At 59.5% G+C, this 13998-nt stretch overlaps 1 protein-coding gene across 4 annotated transcripts in view; it reads right to left on the bottom strand.

Annotated features, from left to right (window-relative positions):
* The window catches only part of BRF1 (BRF1 RNA polymerase III transcription initiation factor subunit), a 48117-nt gene extending 35354 nt beyond the window's left edge, over positions 1-12763 (bottom strand). The window contains exons 1-3 of one of the 4 annotated variants that reach the window (XM_034992963.1): positions 12640-12763; positions 11202-11282; positions 240-413 (exon numbers count right to left, since the gene is read on the bottom strand). In XM_034992963.1, the coding sequence (XP_034848854.1) occupies positions 240-333 (94 nt within the window). In that variant the 5' untranslated portion in view covers positions 334-413; positions 11202-11282; positions 12640-12763. Of the gene's footprint in view, positions 1-239; positions 414-3613; positions 3996-11201; positions 11283-12639 lie in introns of those variants that run through there. The other 3 variants (XM_034992964.1, XM_034992959.1, XM_034992958.1) reach the window with 3 other exon arrangements.
* Positions 12764-13998: the final 1235 nt, after the last annotated feature.

Genomic DNA, 13998 nt, shown 5'->3' with positions numbered 1-13998 from the left:
GGATGGGGGGGCAGAAGGACAGCTGGAGGGCGGCCAGCCGCAGGCGGAGAGCGCTCTGTCCTCGCCAAGGGCGCCCAGCTTCCCGGTTCCCAGCTGGTGAGAGGCCACTCGAGTCAGGGAAGCCTCATCAACAGCGGGTCTCTGGAACGCCTGAGCGCAGGTCGGAGGGGGGACGGCCCACACGGAGCCCGCACGGAGCCGGCACGGGGCTCGTCCGGGAGGCCCGCAGCAAAGGATACGCGGAGTGCCCTCTGTGCGGCACACCAAGTAGAGACAGGCCGCGACCACGTGCGCCATCTTGCGGCCGCGGGTCAGGTGCTTGCTCACGGCCATCTTGAAGAAGTTGAAGGCTGTGTCCAGGCAGTGCTGGTTCAGCTGCAGCTGGCTCCCCAGGTGGTGGATCTGACGTCTCCCTAGGACACAACACCAGATGTTACCACTGGTTCCCAGCGGGAAGGACACAGCCCGGCCCTCCCCCTTCTACGCCGTCAGCGTCACTTCTCGTGCGTCCCCGGCCCTCGGTGTGCACACGGGGGCCTAGGATCCGCACTCCTCTCTGCACCCAGACGGCATCGGTGCCTGCAAAGGGCTGTGTGTCGGCCAGGCTGGGGCTCCTCCTCACCGCCGAACATCAGCACGCGCTCCACACAGACAAGACCCCCCAACAGGGCGGACGGCACAGCTGCGTGCCCCGGGCCTGCTCCCACAGCCGGGAGCCTGGCCATGCCCACCCAGCCTTCCCAGCAGGGGCTCAGTCGTCAGGCCAGCCTCCAGCCTGCCGTGGGCCGCCTCGGCTAGGGCAGGCGCAGCACCTGGCAGATTCGGGGACGAAGGGGCTGCTGGGACGTCCGCGGACTCCGCGACATAATGTGCACACCTGCCCCTGGGTGAGGCCCTCCCCCAAGCTGTGGGCGGCAGCAGGAGAGGAGACTCATGTGCTGTGTGTGTGGACAGGAGGGGTCGCCGCGGGCCGCGGGCCACACAGCACAGAACCAGGGAGCCCGAAGCCCAGGTCGGGACACAGCAAGGGCTAGACCGTAGCACCCGCCCACACCCCACTCCCGGCGACCACCTTGGACCCCAGCACACAGACTCCCCACTGCACCCAGCAGCCCTGGCTCCCCAGATCCACCCTCTCCTGGTGAAGGCCACCCTAAGCTGGGCCAGGGAAAGAAGCCAGGGACTCGTGCAAGTCGCCCACCAAGAGCTACGTGCAGACTCCCCTGCTCTCTGACAAGGACAGTAGGCTGGGGGAGGCGAGGGCTGTGTGGCTTCCTCAGGTCCCATGGCCTGGCCTGCCCGCCCCACACACGTGGCGAACAATGACCGCCAGCCACAGGCGGGGACCCCGGGAGCCAGCGCCCCGCGGGACCAGCAGCCGGCATGTGCTCTGGCAGCTGGGGGGCCAGATGGTCAGCACCCCTCCCAGTGGAGCACCCCGGCCCTGCCTGGAGCCCTCCAGCCGGGCTGAACCGACACACAGCCACGGCCCTGACTGCACAGAGAGGGGCCTCTCCCTGGCTCCCCACGGCACGCACGCTCAGCCCAGCACGCCTGCGATGGAGGACCTGTGAACCCCCTACCTGCCGGCTGATGCCCGTCTGGGAGTTCTTGGAACAAAGTGGGGGGCTCCCTGGTGGCTTGGGGGCTCAGAATGATTGCAGGAAGTTATCTTATAATATATTGTATATAATTCACATACTGTAAAATCTACCCACTTAAGGTATACAATTTAATCGTTTTAGGGGCGCCTGGGTGGCTCAGTCGTTAAGCGTCTGCCTTCGGCTCAGGTCATGATCCCAGGGTCCTGGGATCGAGTCTCACATCGGGCTTCCTGCTCAGTGGGGAGCCTGCTTCTCCCTCTGACCCTCTCCCCTCTCATGCTGTTTTTCTCTCTCGCGCTCTCTAATAAATAAATAAAATCTTTCAAAAAAAGAAAAATATTAGAAATCAGTAGCAAGGGGTGCCTGGGTAGCTCAGTCGGTTCAGCATCTGACTTCGGCTCAAGCCATGATCTTGGGGTCCTGGGATCGAGCCCCGCATCAGGCTCTGTGCTCAGCGGGCAGCCTGCTTCTCCCTCTCCCTCTGCCGCTCCCCCTGCTCGTGTGCACACGTGTCTGCACTCTCTCTCTCTCAAATAAATAAAATCTTTTAAAAAAATAGTTTTAGCATATTCATCACAATTCAGAATATTTCATGACCCCAAAAGAAACTCTACACCCATTAGCAGTCACCCCCAGCCACCCCCAAGTAACTTTATTCCATGCGAGGTTAGCACAGTAGGCAAACTGATAAATCCCATGATGCAGACATGCACGAACACTTGTACAACGACGTTAGTAAGCGTAAACTCTTGTAAAACCAATTCCCAGTCAACTAACCATAGCTTATTCTCCTTAGGCTTCCTCCCAAAAAATGAATGCTAAAAGTAAACACACTAGCACATAGTTGCCTTACACATTTTGGCATTTTGTGAAAATTAGGCCCGTCTTTCCGTTCAAGCCAGTGGCAACGGCCGGGAGAGCAAGAAAATGAACCCAGCGCAGGGCCAGGGCCAGGTGAGTGCCCCAGGAACATGCAAAAGAAGGGTCTCAGTCAGAACTGCTCGAGTCTCAGGCCCTCCGTCCACAGGACACCCCCCCCACGGCCCCCAGACCAGGAGAACCTTGGTGACGCCAGCCGGTCCCAAGGTCAGGCCAGTGCAGCGGACACGGGTGCCGCAGCGGACACGGGTGCCCCAGCAGGGCCATGCGTCACGGCGACTCCTGTGACCAGCTCCAGGGGCACCCGCGACAGAAGCCCCTTTGCAGAAGTGAGAACAGACACCGAGAATCAGCGACCTCCGTGGGGAAGGGCAACGAAAGGGAAGAGAAACACCAGGCTCCACGAGCAGACTGGTAACGGAAAATAGCTTTCAAAGCCCGTGACATCCTCCAGAATAACAGAAAAGATATCAATCCACAGAAATGTATCAGGAGAGGGGCGCCTGGGTGGCTCAGTCAGTTAAGCATCTTCCTTCGGCTCAGGTCATGATCCCGGGGTCCTGGGATCGAGTCCTGCATCGGGCTCCCTGATCAGGGGGGAGTCTGCTTCTCCCTCTCCCTCTGCTCCTCCCCCTGCTCGCGCTCTCTCCTCTCTCTCAAATAAATAAATAAAATCTGGGGCGCCTCGGTGGCTCAGTAGGTTAAGCGTCTGCCTTCGGCTCAGGTCATGATCCCGGGGTCCTGGGATGAGCCCCGCATGAGGCTCCCTGCTCGGCGGGAAGTCTGCTTGTCCCTCTGCCCTTCACCCTACTGGTGTGCTCTCTCCCATCCTCTCTGCCAAATAGATAAATAAAATCTTTAAAAAAAAAGAAATGTATCAAGAGGCTATAATTAAAAAGATACAGCCCTTAACAACTAAAAATATGATCACTCAACTTTTTTTAAAACTCAAAATTAGGGGCTCCTGGTGGCTCAGTCAGTTGAGTGTCCAACACTTGATCTCAGCTCAAGTCTTGATCTCAGGGTCGTGAGTTCAAGCCCCAGGCTGGGCGTGGAGCCTACTTAAAAACAAAGTAAAACAAAACAAAACTCAAAATGAACCAAACGTCCGAGCAGACACAGATAAAGACCTTGACAGTGGGCTCGGGGGTGGAGGAAGAGCGGCTGCCGGCGGGGTCCACGGGGGAGGCTCGCAGCTGGCTCGAGAGACCTCTCCCTCCAGACGGGGCGCAGACTCCTGCAGGAGGTTATCAGAAAGAACAAGGACACAGCATAAGGACAGCGGACGCCACAGGGGGAACAGCAGTCCTGCAGAGCAAGGACTCTACACCCACACAGAACTGGGGGCGGGCCACAGGCGTGAGCACTGCGCTGCGGAAGGAAGGCGGGCAGCAGGGCAGCGCGGGGGCCGTGCCACACTTGGAGGAGAAGCGCGGCCCATCTGCCCATGGCTTCGCCCCCTGGTGCAGCCACAGCTCTCCCGTCCGTGTGTGGGCCGGCCTCAGGGACTGGTCTCTAAGGAGCACAGCTGGGAAAGGGAGGAACGTGGCAGCACGCCAGGCCTGGGTCACCAGTGCCAAGCCACGGGAGCCCGGGTACACCCTCCGTGGGGCAAAGACAAGGGATCACCCCAAATCCACGGCGGACTCCCAAGGCCAGGACTGTTCGAGTGTGTGCAGGCTGGGAGAGACGGTCGCAGACGGGAGGAGGCCAAGGACGGCGAGGCGGCTCGCAGCAACCCTGTGGCCAGGGCGATGTCTGCCCTAGGGAAGCTGGTGGAGGGCACGCTCAGGGAGCTGTCTCTGCAACTCTGCTGGGAGACCAGAGGTAGTTCAAAATAAAACTTGAAAAAGCCCGCAGAACAAAAAGGAGAAACAGCTATCTCTAACCTCGTGGGTTCCAGCCGGAGCAACGCTTGTAACAAGGTAACTGCAAACATCAAAAAGAGAAGCCTTGAAAAAGTGACCAAATCTTCCACGTTAAGAAGCTGAAAAAGAACAGGGAACTGAAGATGTCGGAGGGAGGGAGTAACGGAGAGAAGACTCCCGTCAAGAAGGAGACAAACAGGACAGAAGACCCACGAGCCGACGCTCTGCAAAGATTAATGCAGTTGCTACACCGATGAAGCCCTAGCAAGGTCAAGTAAGGAAACGGGGAGAAAGCACAGCTTACCAAGGTCAGGAATGAAGAAAGGCCGTCTCCCCAAATCAGGAGACCCAGGAGCACAGAAAGAGGGTTATGAACGACCCCGATGACAGTCTGAGTCGGAATTACTCCTATCAATCCGAAAAGGACGTCTCATCAAAACTGACAAGAAGGGAAGAGAAAATCTAACTGCTTCACCAAAACCCTATGAAAAAGCAACCCATCAAAGAAACTGCATCTTTCATCTTTAAGTGTGAGAAAGAAAACTGAAGGCCCAGGCAAAGGCCCAGACGGCTTCGCGTCCTCCCACAGGTCCAGGAGGACACTGGCGTCCGTGCAGACGGCACCCAGTGCCCGTGGCCCCGCGGGGCTTCTCCCAGAAGTGCGAGGGGAGCATAACATTCATAAAATCAGGGCAATTCACCGCAGTAACAAGATGAAGAGAAAGCGACATAATCACTCAACAGACACACCGTGCTTGCTGACAACACGCCGGTGGCCACTGTCACATCAAGGTCAGGAGCCAGCCGAGGACACGCACGGTCACCCCCGCCCCCCGTCGGCCTGGGGAGAGCAGCCCCACGGCAGGAGCCCGCGCAGAGCCCTGGAAATGAGCGGGGCGCAAAGAAGGGGAAGGGAGGAGGAGTGATGGATCAGAGATCACCAGGCTGCCGAGTGTGGCAGCCACTACGATGACCACACTTCTGAGTCAATGCAGCCGCTCTCCACCTACCGATCCACAGAGTCCACGGAATCAATCCCAACCAAGCTCCGGGCAAGCTCCCCATGGAGACCAACGAGCGGATTCTAGCGCTCTGCACACAAGGGAGCCAGAGAAGCCGAGACCATGGTGAAGGGGGACAGAGCTGAGGGCTTCACGCGGGGTTTCTGCGAGAACGCACCAGCCTCAGCACACACAGACCCACGGGGCGTGGTTCCGGAGACACCACGGACTCTTGGTGTCACAGCAGAGCTGGCTTGACTCTCCCACGTACGGTCACTTGGGACAAACGGACCAGTTCAGCGTCCCGAGGAAAGGACGGTCTTGCTGATGGAAGGGGCACCAGGACGTCCACACTGAGAAATGTAAACCTCAGCCGCCACCTCACACCATCTGCACAAAATTGGTTTGAGGTAGATCCCAAACCTGAACGCGCACGAGAAACAGCAAAGCTTCTGGGTGAAAACACAGGAGAGTGTCTTCAGATCTTGGGACAGACAAGAAATTCTTAAGTCACGAAACTCCCTAACCATAAAAACAACCTACTGGGACTTCATTAAAATTGAGAAACTTCTCTTCATCAAGAGACAAGAGAGTGAGAAGCCAAGCCATCAACTGGGAAAAGGACTCACACTGTGTGTACTCAAGCAAGGACTCGAACCCAGGATGTGTGAAAACATCAACCCAAGCGGTAACAAAACGGCAGCTCAGCTTCTCAAACGCCCATGCAAAGACACAACGGGCAGGCGCCTCCCAAGGACGGCTCTCCCGACGGCCAAGGACACACTGGCGGCCGGCGCCGTCACTCGCTGCAAAGCAAGCGAAACCGCCGTGGGTGCGGGGCCGACAGACGCCGAGGACCGCCGTGGCCCCTGCACGCCGGCGGCCACTGGAGGGCGGGCGAGCGGCACAACCACACTCAGACGAGCGCACCCCCGCCGCCCCGGGCGCCGCCTCGGGCACATGCCCACCGGCAGCCACCACCGAAGGACGAAGGACGTGGTGCACGGGCGTGGCCGGAAGGGAAGCCCCAGACACCCCCAGACAGACAGACCAAGCGGTGCATCCACACGACCAAGTCCCCACACGGCACGATCCCAGTGCCGAGCGGCTTCCTGGGCTCAAGAAGCTCCCTGATCTGCGAGGCACACGTCATTCGTGCACGTTTACCAAGCAGTTCACTTAAGGTCAGCGCATTTTATGCACCTTCCTCTATGTAGGTGTTACCAAGAGAAACAGACACACAGAAAGAATAGTACAGAAATGTCTCCCCAATAAAAGGGCTCATCAAGCCAATGCAGAAAGCTTCAGCCCAGTGGCGCGTCCCAACTCCAAGACAGAGGGAAAACCCCAAAAGGACCCAGTTAGGAAAGATGATGAGAGAGGTCAACACTCAGCCCAGCAGTCACCTTCCCTGCTGGTGGCCCCGGATCGCCAGCTCCTGTCTTCTGTGGGGTGCCCGCGGGGCCCCTCCACACGCACCCAGAGCGCGGACAAGGGGCCCGTGGGGTCTGCCTCGCCGACCTGCCCATGAACCACAGCCGGAGTGCACTCCCAACAGAACCAGAGACGGACCCAGGAAAGGTGTGGGCGCCAGCGCCATTCAGGAGGGAGGCCGGGAGACGGCAAACCCCGCGCGAGCGTGAGTCTCGACCACGGCCATAGAAGCCGTCAGTCTGCTCACCTCCCGGCCTTCCCGTTTCCTGAGAACGGCAAGCAGCCCATAACACACCCGCAACGAGGGAAGCTCTGCTCCCGGACTGCACCCAAACCCGGCAGGCGGGGCAGCGGGCGGGACTCTGCCCGGTGGAGACGCCCACAGACGCACATCTCCAGGGCGGTCAGCGCACCACACATCAGAGATGTGCCGACTACACCTCAGACGACGTGCGCAAGACCTACTGGAATCTGCCCCAAGAGCTACAGAAAATGGCAGGAAGGAGGTAAAATCGGCAGAAACTTGCCAGCACAGAGGATAGGAAGATCTCTGAGGACAAGAGGTCAACACAGTGCGGGCTCACTGCCAAGCGAGGACCACGCTGGGCCCCAAGCGCCATGCGGACGGCTCTGGTCAAAGCCAAGAGAGCCAGGGACCGGACCCGCCGGCCTCCTTCTGCCCCACAGCCCCGACCTGGGCAAAGACCGGATGCTGACAGTGGCAGGAGGGGACGCCTGCCCAGCTGGGCGGAGGGGCAGCCGGCCCTCCTGCAGGCCCCAGGCCGCCGTCCCCGGGCAGGAGCCCTGCAGAACGGTCTGCAGGGGACAACAGGCGAGGGTCCTCTCAGGACTGCAGGCTCCTAGGGCCGCCTAGCGCTTCCCCAATACGTCGGCCTCAGCCCTCGCTGACGCCCCACTGGGGGGATGCGGCGAGTTCCCCTTCACTGAACCAAGAGGTCACTATTTCTAACAGGACGGACTGCTCTGTCCTCATTATCAGCCTGCAGTTTTACTGCCACACGTGTGCACTACCCTAGTAAACACAGCCTGCCGGTTTTTAGAAATGCAAGTTCTCCACCGGGAAACGGTTCTTCACGTGCAGAAGATCTTCGGGTCAGACACAAAGAAAGCGCACAGTGTGGCCACAGCAGTTGGAAGGAAGTTAGTTGGTGGGGCTGGGCCGGCACCGAGGGGGTCAAGGGCAGAGCGCTCCTCCAACAGAGGGTCGGCTGCCTGCCAGGAACAAGTCCGCGTGTGCACGCACCAAGAACACGGTCTTCAAACTGGTCAAACAAAAGCCTGACCAAACTACGGGGAGGACGCATAGTCACCCTGGGGGTTTTCACGTGCCCTCCAGAGAAAGAACGAGCAGAACCAACTCAGCGAGCATCACGAGGAAACCTGACCTGAGTGACACGTACAGACCGTGTGCAGAAAAATGCTCCTTTCAAGGGCCCGGTGGCCCAGACGTGACCATGTGCTGGACCATAAGGCAAGCCTCCACCGTTTCAAAGGACGGAGGTCCTGCTGCACACGGTATGATCTGTAATGAGAACGAACCACACTATTCGTAACCCACGGGTCAAAGGAAGAAGCACAACGGAAACGCACAGTCTGATGTGCTAACCACAAGCCCAAGGCCGTGGACGGAGGGTCCCCGAGGGCGACAGTCCGCCTGGGCGCCTTCCTGGCAGGTGGAAACAGGTGCACCTTGTTTGCTCTGCGCAGACACTATGCTTCTCACAGACGGAAGCCTCCCAGCACCCCCTGCGTCCTCCAGCAAGTCTGGGGGCGCCACTTTCCAACCGCACTTGCTCACTTCGTGTCTCTGTCACATTTTGGTAATTCTCGATATTTCAAATTTTTCTTATTGTTTTATCCGTTACAGTGATCTGCGACCAGTGATCTCTGATGGTCCTGTTGTAACTGCTTCCGGCCGCCGCGAACCATGCCCACAGAAGACCGTGAACTTAGTCAATGTCCTGTGTGTCCTGACTGCCCCCCCCCCCCCCCCCAGGCCTTCCCTCCTCTCCCCCCCCCCTCCTCGAGCCTCCCTTGTCCCTGAGACACAGCAATATTGGAATTAGGCCAGCTAATAACCCTACAGTGGTCTCTAAGTGCTCGAGTGAAAGGAAGAGCCGCCTGGCTCTCACCTTAAATCAAAGCTAGAAATGAGTCAGCGGAGAGAGGAAGGCGCGTGGAAGGCGGGAGAGGCCGAAACCTTGGCCTCTTGCGCCAGCCAGGGAGCCAAGCTGTGGATGCAAAGGCCTCGTTCTTGAAGGAAATGGGAAGTGCCACCCCAGTGAGCGCACGAACGGTGAGACAGCGGAGCAGCCCTCGCGCGGACCCGGAGAAAGTCGGCGTGGTCGGGATGGAAGGTCCAACCGGCCACCACCGTGTTCCCTGCAGCCCAAGCCTGGTCCAGAGCCAGGCCCCGGCTCTGCAGTCCCGGGGAGGCCGAGAGGGCGGGAGCCTGCGCAAGGGAAGTCCGGAGCCGGCGGCGGAGGAAAGAAGCCGGCTCCATAAGGTGCGCATGCGAGGTGAAGCAGCCGCGCCGCGGGAGAAGCTGAGCGGGGGAGAAGCTGAGCGGGGGAGAAGCTGAGCGGGGCAGAAGCTGAGCGGGGGAGAAGCTGAGCGCGGGAGAAGCTGAGCGCGTTCTCCGAGGCCGCGCGAGGCTCGCGGGGGAAGGCGGCCGCACTCAGCAGCCGGCCTGCAGCGCGGCCGCACCGGCCTCCCACCCGAAGGAGGTGCCGTCTAGGGCGCCCGCAGCTCGAGAGGCGAGCTCAGGGCGTCTGCAAAGCTCCGGAGGCCAGGCCGAGCCTCCCGGTAGCGGCGAGCAGCTGGCGACTAAGCGGGAGCCAACGCTCATTTACCGGCCCGAGAATGCGGGGCCCTCAAAATCCCGCTAAATCTGCTCTGCCCCTGCTCCATAAACGGAAGGACGAAGCCTCGACGACAGCACGTCTGATGACAACATGGTCTCCTGAGTATTTTCAGCCCAGGGTTGAGACCTGCTGCTCAGAAAAAAAGGTTTCCTTCCGAACCTTACTGCTCGGGGGCGCTGCACCTGGCGCCCAAGAGCTCTGACCCACACGTACGACGAGATTAGTGCAGTGCGCACACCTGCTACCTCACCAGCCAGCCGCCCGACAGCCCAGGGGCCCAGGGTCAGTTTGAGTTTTAAGTCTTACCCTCAAGAAACGCACATCGTAAGGCTGTGACTACCACACAGAGTGACTCCTCCGATGGGCCTGGGCAAAGTAAACGGAAACGTCCTGAAAGGGATTCACCCTTCTAGACGCCATTAAGAACATTCGCACTCATGGGAAGAGCTCAGACCGTCCGCAGGGGTCTGGAGGAAGTGGATTCCAGCCCCCGTGGGTGACGCTGAGGGGTTCAAGTCTTGAGTGGGGGACGTCACCGCCCATGTGCTGGGCACAGCGAGAGGCCCGGGATCAGAAGCGGGGCCAGAAGATGGGACTGACTGCTGCAATCTCACGATAAAACCCGAAAGGAGGAGGAGAGGCCTCTTCTGGGTGAGCAAAGAACGTGCATTCTCGAGATGGAAACTGCTCCTGCTGGAGACGCCGTGGAGATGGCTGCCGGGACAGCGAAGGACCGGACTCTCCCAAGAACTGCCTCCATCTCGCAGCAGCAGGTTTGAGGACCGACTCCCACTTGGGAAGAAGTTCTCCTGTGGGTACAATGCTGGCGCACAGCATCGCCTGCCGCAGAGAAACCGTTCGTGAAAGGAGGAGCCCATCGGTGCGGCAAACATCCTTGTCTTGTGTTAAGAAATTGCCGCGGGCACCCCAGCCTCCAGCCCCCACCCCCTGCCCAGTCAGCGACTGGCACCGTGGGGGCCAGACCCTCCTCCTGCAGACAGGCGGTGCCTGGCCGAGAGCTCGGACGACCGTGAGCGCGGTTAGCAATGCGGCTTTTTTCATTAAGCTCTGAACACTGACTTTTTAGACACGATGCTGTTGCACATGTAAGAGACTACAGGGTGGTGTAAACATAACTTTGGAATGCTCTGGGAAACCAAACAGTCCATGTGACTCACTTTACTGCAGTGGTCTGGACGGAACCCGCAGCATCTCCGAGGTCCACCATAAAGACCACAGAGCCAGGGAATGCAGCGCATTGGGAGGACTCTTCCACGGCCTGACATTCCTGAGAGTGGCCTCATGCAAACGTCTGAGAGGGGCTGGCAGAACATGTTCCTGCCTGAGCTGATCACAGCCAACGTCCCCCTTAATGGTGCGAGACTGGACGCTTTCCCCAGAAGTCAGGAGTAAGACACTCCTGTTCAACACGGTTCGGAAAGCGCTGGCCAGGGGTCGCTGCAGGCCGCCCACTCCTGCCCTTCACCCCCAAAAGTTGCCCTCATCCAGAGCCCCCGCCATGGGGAATACCGTTCTGCAGGGTCTGTGCTCTTGACTCCTTTCCCAGGTTCACATGGAAGCCGCCGCCCAGGGTTGGGGTTTTGCCGGCACCTAGAAAAACAAATCAGACTGATTAGTCAAAACTTGGCAGGAAAGAGCCATACCAGCAGACCTTCAGCGCCTGGGGTGTATCTGAAGCACGGATACAGTGGGATCGCATTCATGGCTGGAGAACTGGGGCCTCCCCCTGCCATTCTTAGCAACCGGCAAACCTCCCCTCCCTCTGGCCAGTGCACGTGAGGCCTCTCTAACCGCGTCCACAGTTCACACTGCCGCGTGGCCGCCAGAGAGAGCACAGTTCACCTGCAAACTGCAGCATCCCCAGGGGCCCTCTGCGTGCCCGGGCCCAGCCCAGGCACAGGAGTTACACCTGCACGGTGGCCGCTGGTCAACAGCACCTGTCCCGCGGCCCAGAGCCTGTGAGCCAGCTGGCCTACAGGACGCACTCACACCTCCAGCCACCTGTGTGCTGCCCACCCACAGAACAGCAGCCTAGGGAGCCCCGTCCCCAAGGGAGGCCACAGCCAGACCTGCAGGCGCTCTGCCTGGGATCTCCCACCAGTGCTGAGATGCCCCAGGAAGTGCCATGCACTCTGCTCTGCGAGGCACTGGGACTGAGACTTCTGCCCTGCTACCCTTCGAAAACAGCCTGGTGGACGTCTGGATTGCTTGCCGGGCTTATAAGCCCCACCACCGAAGCCAAAGAATGCTCGGGTGGCCCAGAAAAGGCAGCGGAGCTGGGAAGTGCCGCCCATCCCACGGGCCAGTGTGTTTGTGAGCAAGGGCACCGAAGGATTAGAGGCTTGTGCAGTCGGGGGCACCCCCACAGCCTCAGCCACAGGACGTCAGGCCTGCAGGACGGACCGGGACCCGTGCGACAATGAAATAGGAACCCAGACCACGCCTGGGAACAGGCCCCCAGGGAAAGCACATGGCCCACATCCGGGGCCAGCGGGCACCTCAGTGTCACCCATGGGCGGCCGGCAGCACAGACAGCGCAGAACAAGCACGACCTCCCGCAAACCCCAAACCAACACTCACGAGATTCCTTAAACATCTCAGCAAAATGGTTCCCAAGTTTAGCCGGCAACGAAAGGAAGTAAGATAAGCCAAGAGAACGTGGAAAAGAGCAACTGGTGGACAGCCGCTGGGCAGCCACTGGGCCACGGGCTGCAGTGGGCTGGCCGGGAGCAGGGCCGGGCGCAGAGCCGGGAGCCAGCTGCCCGGGGGGCCCAGCACCCAGACCTCGCACCATGGCGGCGGAGCAGAGGGGCCTGGGAGGGCCGAGGCCCCAGCCGGGCAGCATCCTCTGCTGCCTCCTCCGTGGTTACCGTGGTTACCGTGGCCTCAGGACCAGCCCGGTGGCCTCCTCCGGTAGAGCACGGTGCCCAGGACAGGCGTCACTCACCAGCCGGGGACGGATTTGCTGTCACCGGGAGGGCTGGTTTCTTCTGCTGCCCCAACCAGCCACCGCCGCAGACTTCATGTCCTTGAAAGCTGGTCACAGAGCATGGGGAGGGAGCGGGGCCAGCAGCGCATCCTCAAGGGGCTGGAGAGGGCCAGGCAGGGCATACTGGGGCTGGAGAGCTGCAGGGCCCAGAGGAGATTCATCCACCTGGACGGGCACCAAGGGGCTTCCAAAATCACCAGCGTGCCACCTGGCAGCTCCGTAGAGCCCAGCACAGGCTCGCGGGGCTGAGATCAGGGCTTTGCATCTCCGACCCTCCAGTTTGGGTGGCGGTGGCTTTTTACAACTTGAGGATCTTTACATTTGCAATCTTTTCATACAAGAACCACTGAGGAAGGCCCACTCACTCTTAGCACCTGACCCTGAGAGCCACATCTTAGCATGTTTAGGCTTAGCCAGCAGCCCCCGACTTTTAATTTAGGAAAAGAGAAAAGCTGCCATGTTGTCTTAATTAAAATGGATGCGTACTTTTAATAAATAATTGGACTACTGCATTAGAAAAAGGATAATGGGGGCGCCTGGGTGGCTCAGTCAGTTAAGCGTCTGCCTTCGGCTCAGGTCACGATCCCGGGGTCCTGGGATCGAGCCCTGCGTTGGCTCCCTGCTCAGCGGGAAGCCTGCTTCTCCCTCTGCCTCTGTCCCTCCCCCTGCTTGTGCTCTCTTGCCCTCAAATAAAATATTTAAAGAAGAAAATGAAGAAGAATGGAACTTCGTTCTGGTTGAGTATTAAATGCAATCTCCTTATTCCTCGAAATCTCGCAAAGCTGCCAGAGGTCGCCCCCCCAGGACCCCCACCCCCCTCGCTGAACTTCCAAGACTTCTACTTCCTGTTCCTGTGCTGTCCTCCCCTGCCTCTCCCTGAGGTGGACCCAGCCACCCTTCCTGGGGACGATCTCCTGACCCCCGTTCACACGTGCACACGCTCGCGTGCACACACCTGCCCCGTGCTCTCTGAGCTCCCTGTGCATGGCCTCAGGGCATCAGGGGCCCCCAGGAGACACTGGGACCCTGTCCCCTCGTAGACTCACTTCTCTGCAGCAAGGGGCTGGGGTCCAAGCCGGCTTTTGCCAAACTGAGGCAGATTCTGTTACTCAGCAAACACCACCCACCGGGGTTTGGTTACAAGAGATAAAATCTGGAATGCAGGGGCGCCTGGGTGGCTCAGATGGTTAAGCGTCTGCCTTCGGCTCGGGTCATGATCCCAGGGTCCTGGGATCGAGTCTCGCATCTGGCTCCCTGCTCAGCGGGGAGCCTGCTTCTCCCTCTGACCCTCTCCCCTCTCATGCTGTTTCTCTCTCG

The sequence above is a fragment of the Mirounga leonina genome, unplaced genomic scaffold (assembly GCF_011800145.1).
Source record: "Mirounga leonina isolate KUSES-001 unplaced genomic scaffold, KU_Mleo_1.0 Mir_82, whole genome shotgun sequence".
NCBI lineage: Eukaryota > Metazoa > Chordata > Mammalia > Carnivora > Phocidae > Mirounga > Mirounga leonina.
The sequence above is the reverse complement of the archived record's forward strand: the minus strand, read 5'-3'. Positions and strand labels throughout refer to the sequence as shown.